The 6,947-nt window shown below is 44.3% G+C and overlaps 1 protein-coding gene across 3 annotated transcripts in view; it reads right to left on the bottom strand.

The window, feature by feature from the left end:
• Positions 1-5,104, bottom strand: part of Nt5dc1 (5'-nucleotidase domain containing 1) — a 109,750-nt gene extending 104,646 nt beyond the window's left edge. The window contains exons 1-2 of one of the 3 annotated variants that reach the window (XM_028769007.1): positions 4,915-5,104; positions 1,262-1,353 (exon numbers count right to left, since the gene is read on the bottom strand). Coding sequence is in view for 2 of the 3 variants with exons in the window: in XM_028769005.1 (XP_028624838.1) it covers positions 1,262-1,353; positions 4,915-5,007 (185 nt within the window). In the remaining variant the exon portion in view is untranslated. The remainder of the gene's footprint in view (positions 1-1,261; positions 1,354-4,914) is intronic. The other 2 variants (XM_028769005.1, XM_028769006.1) reach the window with 2 other exon arrangements.
• Positions 5,105-6,947: the final 1,843 nt, after the last annotated feature.

Here is a 6,947-nt window from a genome sequence, read left to right as displayed (position 1 = left end):
TCTCTCTCTCTCTCTCTCTCTCTCTCTCTCTCTCTCTCTCTCTCTCTGCGTGTGTGTGTGTGTGTGTGTGTGTGTGTTAAAACCAGAGTCCACTTGGGGCCACTGGTTTTACCAAATGAAATGTGAAATTAGTCAAAGGACAAAATAACTTCTAGTCTAAAAGTTTTGTGTTTAATGAATTAAAATACAGTGCTTTGAACATGTTCAGACTTTAGTATGAAAACGCACTTCCAGCTTGTGACCACTTGCACATGACTAGCCTCTCAGAGGCTCCATCCTTGAAGAAAACTAGTGTTTCCTCTTCTCAGAAGCCTTCAGCTGTCAACAGCTCATGAGCTAAGGGTGGGATTTGGTCCCATCTCCCCGCTCCACGCTTGGGTTTTAGCTGACTTGAGCTTGCTTACCCAGGACCAGTTCTGATGTGCAACTCTCCAGCTGAGGACAGCTCCCTTGCAGTCACTCACCACTTTTACCTTTTACCATCTTCCCACCCTCTCTTTCTGCAGTGATCCTTGAGTCTAGGGAGTCACTCAGCTCCTTTTGTTTCTGTGGGCTCTGGAAGACTGAACCTCTTGTTTGCAGATTGCTGTCTAAGCTATCTTTCCAACCTTACTTTAAGACACAGGGACTTTCATGCTGCCCAGCTAACCCTGAACAGCATCCTCCTGCCTCAGGCCTTGGGTAGCTAGAACTATATTCATCTTTGCATGCATATGCTATCACACCTGTCTAAACTGAACAACTTAAATCAAGCCTTCTTGCTTCTTTTTGTTGTTTAAAATAAGGATGGAAGACCCAGAATGCCCTTTGTGAAGTTGAAAATCAGAAGCAGGGAGGGAATTGAACAGTAAGAATCATAAAGGAACATTGATTCAAATGCCCTGAAGCAGTCACTTATTTAAACATGTTGACTGCTCTTCCAGGGTTCTTAACAACAAAACAAACTTGTTCACAAAGATGTAAATTACAATTCTTAGTAACCTATCAACCTTCTGGGTGAGACTGACTGAAACTACATGAAAATATCCTCCAAGTAGTCAGAAGCTGAAAGTTCACTTTCATATTAAATAAAGTCTAAACACGTTCAAAGGACAATATTTCACTCTACTAAACACAAAACTTTCAGAATAGGGGTTATTTTGTTTTTTGACTCATTTCACATTTCACTGTCCGACTTCACAGAAGAGTATAAAGTAAGATTTTATCAGCAACAATGAAGAGGCACAGGGGATGCAGATGAAAAAGGGGTTGGGAGACTTACCAGAAATCCCAGTCCTCTGGGGTCAGAGTGAGCAACTCCTCGTCATAGCCTTTCTCCTTGACTAAGAACTGAGCGAAGCTGTTATAAATGAGCTGCAAATAAGGGAAGCAAAAAGAGACATTAACTAGAAAGTTCACTGTCCATTCTTAATTTCACAGACCTGAAATCCTAACAGGATCACTGATAGACCTAGGTAGGCGGGGAATATCTGTAACTGTGAAGCTCTGCAGTTTAACCCCTTCCTAGGTGAATGGTCAGCCCAAAACTTGTATCACCAGCACACAGCCACATAACCAAAGACAGGTATTAATTTTATACCCAGGTCCTAATGGACTGGAAATCATTGTTAAAACCTGACTACAGCTATGAGACCAGTGATAGTCAATCTGTGTGGGTCACAATCCCTTTGGCAAACCTCTTTCTCCAAAAGTACTTACTTTACAATTCGTAACAGTGGCCGGGTGGTGGTGGCACACGCCTTTAATCCCAGCACTTGGGAGGCAGAGGCAGGTGGATTTCTGAGTTCGAGGCCAGCCTGGTCTACAGAGTGAGTTCCAGGACAGCCAGGGCTACACAGAGAAACCCTGACTCAAAAAAAAAAAAAATCCTGTTTCTAATTGTGTTATGGCTCAGTCTTAGCACACACCTTTAATCCCTCTGGCTGGAATACAGATTCATCCGAAATATACATATTTAATCCCGACAATGAGGGTAAAGTTAGTCTGTTGAAGGAAGCACCCATGTCTGAAAGTGATATCTAATTGAGTGGCAGAGAAAGTGATGAATCAGAGAAAGATGTGACAGAATAGGATCTGTGTTGGGAGCAACCTTGCTTATACTCTGAAGGCCTAAGTCAATCATAGGCCTAAGTCAGACATACATGCCTACTAACACAGGTCTTGGTCTCTGTAGGAAAACACTAACCCTAGAACAGATAGCTATAGATCTCGTAGACAAGTAGCCATGGTGGAAAACTACCAACCTAGATAAGAACAAGTAGTCATAAATCTTGTAGATAGGTAGGCCTGGTGGAAAGTACCAACTTAGATAAGAACAAATGAATCATAGACAGAGTCATAGTGACCTGTTTGGCCCTGCTTCTTCTTTTATCCAGCCAATACCCTGTTCTGGAAGATATCTCTACTTCCCCTGAGAACACCTACGCTCCTGCGTCATCCCCTTCCCCACATCCTGCCTCTATGTGTATATAACCCCTGTGTGAAAAATTAAAATCACGGTTTGATCAGACTCTCTAGACAAGTTCTTTGAGTTCTCCTGTCCCAGTTCTCTCTTCCAAGTCCTCCTGATCCTAGTTCACCACCCTGCGGATTGGGACAGATCTGCCAACTCTCAGAAGAGAGAGGAAAGGGAGGCTACTTGAAGGGCCATGCAAAGAGAGAAAGAGAACAGGGAGAGTTTTACAGAGACAGGCTGCAGAAAGAGAACAAGCTAGACACAGGTGAAGACAGAACAAGCTAAAGAATGAGGAGCCAGGTTAGAACATATGGTCAAAGTTAGTTTGAAGCCAGGCAGAGCATTCAGGTAGAGGCCTAGAGAGAGGCCAGATTGAACTAGTCGACTTGGAGAGGAGTTTAGAGCCAGAACAGCTAAGTTGAACCAGCCAGCCAGCCAGAGATCAGGAAGACCTAGAAAGCACTAAGTCTCAGAGACTGAAAACCTTCTAGGCCTAGATAAGATTGTACATAGGGTAGAAGCTTCCAAGACGAAGCCTAGGCTAGGAGATGAAGCCAGTAAGCCCCAGAGACAACAATTATGTCAGGTGAGTAAAAGCTACTTGTACAGAATACACCATACCAAAAAGAAAAAAGTGACTACTGTGTCATCATATTCAGTTAACTCCAACCATGCTGTAAATCACAAGCCCAGTGTGCTCAAGACATAGAAAACACTGTTGATCAGGCTGTAGCTCAGATGACAGAGGCTCCAGGGTGTGTGTGTGGATGGGTGGGTGGGTCCAAAGAGTAACTAGGAATATTTAAATGTTGAGCGTTTGGAGAAGTCAGGTTTTGAGGAAATTGGAAGCAGAGACACAAAAAGCTTCCTAAGAGGGAAGAGAAGGACTGGGGGTAATTTCATAATTTAAGTACTGAGATGAGACTGTACATGATGAAGAGACACTGAAGGGGACAAGGGACAAGGCCCTATCTCCCGGACAGACAGTAGCATGCAGTAGCATGTAGCAAGCCTTGGCAACTACTGCTCTCTACCATAAGGATGGAAAAGAACTTTACATCATCTTTCTGGTAACAGGTTGCTGTCCACCTGTGTGTGGTTGATCTGTATCCCTATGTCCTGGTGTTCAGCACTCTGTGAGATTTAGGATTTCCATACCAAGCATAACCAAGATTCACCAGGGTATCATTTTCAGCCTTTAAACAGCACTGTGATTCAAAATTCGCAGTAGAGTATCTTGTGAACATTGTATCCTAAAATTTTTATGCTCACACATGCACAAAATTGGCTTTTAACATGACAGAGGTTAAACAACATTCTCCATGAATGAAGGTGAGTACATATGAAGTGCATAAGAAAATATGAACCAGACTGGAATCTGAAAGCCATGGAAGGAAGGTAATTAACACCCAGAGAACACTGTGAAGGAGTAGCCAAAGGACCAAGACATAAAGAAATGTCTTCAAACTGTCGTTATAAGAAAGGAAATGAGAACTGTGTAACTGGCACGCATAACAGTCCCCCACCAGGGAACACACGCCGTTTTAAAAAAGCATCTGTATGCAGAAAACACACAGGAGTGATTCAGGAGCTTCGTTTTTGATTTTGGGGGACCTGACCGACTGAAGCACTGATAGAATCATACTGACCCACCCTGGCTGTTATCTGCACTCGAATACCCTGGGTGCAAACCATAATAGCCAACAATCGACTGCACACTTAATCCTCGCAAGTGAGGCTGAGAAGGAACCCAGATTATATAACAGTGTCACAGAGCTAGGCACTTGTGCCAGTGTCCCGAATCAGGTAATTTGACCGCAGAGTCCTGCTTATATTTCTCATTGTGATATTCTTAATTCTTTAGTTTCTTGTGAACCCAAAGGGTCAGAGAAAGCAGGGCAATTAAGATGAGGGTACAAGCCTACAAATACTGCAATCTACTCCCCCCCACCCCCCGTATTCTGGGTAGATTCTGTTGAGATTACAACTTTATTTAAAATGCACAGAGCAAGTGGTAGGTGAACAAGTGCTTGTTTTCTTCTCTTGGTAAAGACAAAAGTAGGTCTAAGACGTTAATGATTTCGACTAGTGTTTCTCACAACACTATTATACAATCTCTCTCTGCTTGCAATGCTTAACTCTGACAGGTGATTATTTGGGCGTGTAAAAGGAAAGATGCTGCCATGTTTTCTTGAAGTCCAAAACAAGTGGCTGTACCCACTCAGCCCAGAGGAGTTGGAAAAAATACCAGAGCCTGGGATCAACAAATGACACCCAAAGCCCCCGACCCCGCTTTTCCAGTGTTCTACAACCCCGTTTCCCAGCTCGGTCTTGCGCTATCTTCTGCCCCCGGCTTCCTTCTCCGGACCGCAGAGCCCTTGAAAGTACACTTCCGCCCAGCGGCCCGGGACCTACGACACTCTGCGCAGCCGCCTTTAGAGGCTGCCCGTGCCACTCACCCGGGCGCTCTCGGGCAGGTTGTAGCGGCACAGAGTGTGGTCGAGATCGAAGCCGACCACGTCGCAGGCAGCCAGGGAGAAGTGCTGAGCCATGGCAGCGCAGCGGCGGGTACCCAGACCGGAAGGCTGGGAGAGCGTGCGAGCAGAAGTTGCCTGGACCCGACAAGCGTAACTCGCAGGCACGCGGAGCGGGGCGGGGCCTGACGGGGCGGGGCTTAATGGGGCAGGGGCTTATTGGACTTAATCGAGACAGGCGGGCGGGGTGTGGTCTGGTAGGGCGGGGCTAGTTGAGTGGGGCGGGTCCTGGACACAAGCCGCGGTTGCGTTCCAAACGCCACAGGTCCCGCCCCTCCTGCGTCTCCGGTCGGTGGCCTGCCCGCCTATTGGAACATCCCAGCTTTGCAAGGACCTAACCCTAACCCTGGTTCAGACCGTTTCCGCGGCTTGCTTCCAGGCAGTACAGTGGAGCAGGTACGCTGGACCTCAAGTGCCCAGCTAGTACCCTGCTAGCCAGTGTCCCCAGCTTAAGGTTACACCGGAATAATCGGAATTCCCGATCATCTTTCAGGCGCCACACAGCTGAACGATCCCAGCAAAGCCTCATCCTTTGAGGCTTGAGTGTGGAACAGTGTGTGAGATGGAGAAAATGATAAACACAAATAATTGTTGGACCCCTTTAGCATAGTTTGGTAAGTGGTCTTTGTATGTTGAATCAACAGCTTTATTACTCTATAGTTTGGTAATAAGATATGAAAGACATTCCTTGCATCATTTCAGCTCTTGGAATGCGTTAGAAAATATATTAGACATTGTGGAGGACCACCTTACCAAAGGACACCCAGGCTGGTTATATTAGTCAGGGTTCTCTAGAGTCACAGAACTTATGGAATGTTTCTGTATATTAAGGGAATTTATTGTGATGACTTACAGTCTGTAGTCCAACTAACCCAGTATTGGCCAGCTGATAATAATAGGAAGTCCAAGAATTTAGTAATTGCTCCATCCCATGAGGCTAGTTGTTTGAGCTGGTCTTCTTTAGAAGTAGGTTCCAACAGATGTGCTGGCAAGTAAATGCAAGCAGTCGAATCTTCCTTCTTCCAATTTCCCTATGTAGGTCTTCAGGAAAAGGTGTGGCCCAGATTAAAGGTGTGTACCACGGCGCCTGGATCTGGGACTTGCTTTGTCCCAGGCTGACCTTGAACTCAGATATCTCCTTGTTTCAGTCTCCTGAGATTAAAGGTGTGTTGTCTGGGCTTTTGATGGCCACTGTGCCTCAAGATCTCCATGCCAAAATCCAGGTCAGAAACTTGTGTCTTCTAGCCTTAAGATCTGGATCACAGGTGAGCCCTACAATTCTGGATTGTAGTTCATTTTAGATATAGTCCAGTTGTCAATGGGGGAATGGTGGTTATTTGATTATCCTGCTTTTAATTGAGATTCTCTATGAAGACATCAAAAATGCTACAGATGAATGGAATATACTACCCAAAGCTTTTGCAAGCTGGAAGTACAGAGTGATAGGAATGATGATTTGTTTGATTAAGGATTATACTATTTTAGATTCAGAGAACTCAATACAGTAGGAACAAAGGATGTCAGAGCCATTTAACTTCCAGCCTCTGTGTGTGAAAAAAACAGCATATTAAGATTTTTATCTCATACTACTCCTCCATTTAAAAGAGAAAATACAAATAAATTATCTTCATACTGTTACTCTAAATTTAAAAGAACGTTTTGTCTAATGATAAAGAACAATTGAAATGGCATAATGATATAAATAGTTGAGAATTCCACTTAACCCTTCCAGATACTAACTCTTACAAGGCAAATAGACCAATGAAGGTCTGCTAATTACAGTTCAGTGGATAGTTTGATTTATTAGGGTGCTTCCTTGTAATACCTAATGGACTCATTTGAAAACATATTGACAACTATTTTGTCATAATGAGTCTCAAACAAATCTAGAATAGAAACAGGATAAAGTCCTCTAGAAAATTGATCGTGTCACTAATCAGAGCTTAAAGATCACTGAG

Source organism: Grammomys surdaster, unplaced genomic scaffold (assembly GCF_004785775.1).
Source record: "Grammomys surdaster isolate TR1022 unplaced genomic scaffold, NIH_TR_1.0 190, whole genome shotgun sequence".
NCBI lineage: Eukaryota > Metazoa > Chordata > Mammalia > Rodentia > Muridae > Grammomys > Grammomys surdaster.
Note: the sequence above shows the minus strand (reverse complement) of the source record. Positions and strands in the feature narration are given on the sequence as shown.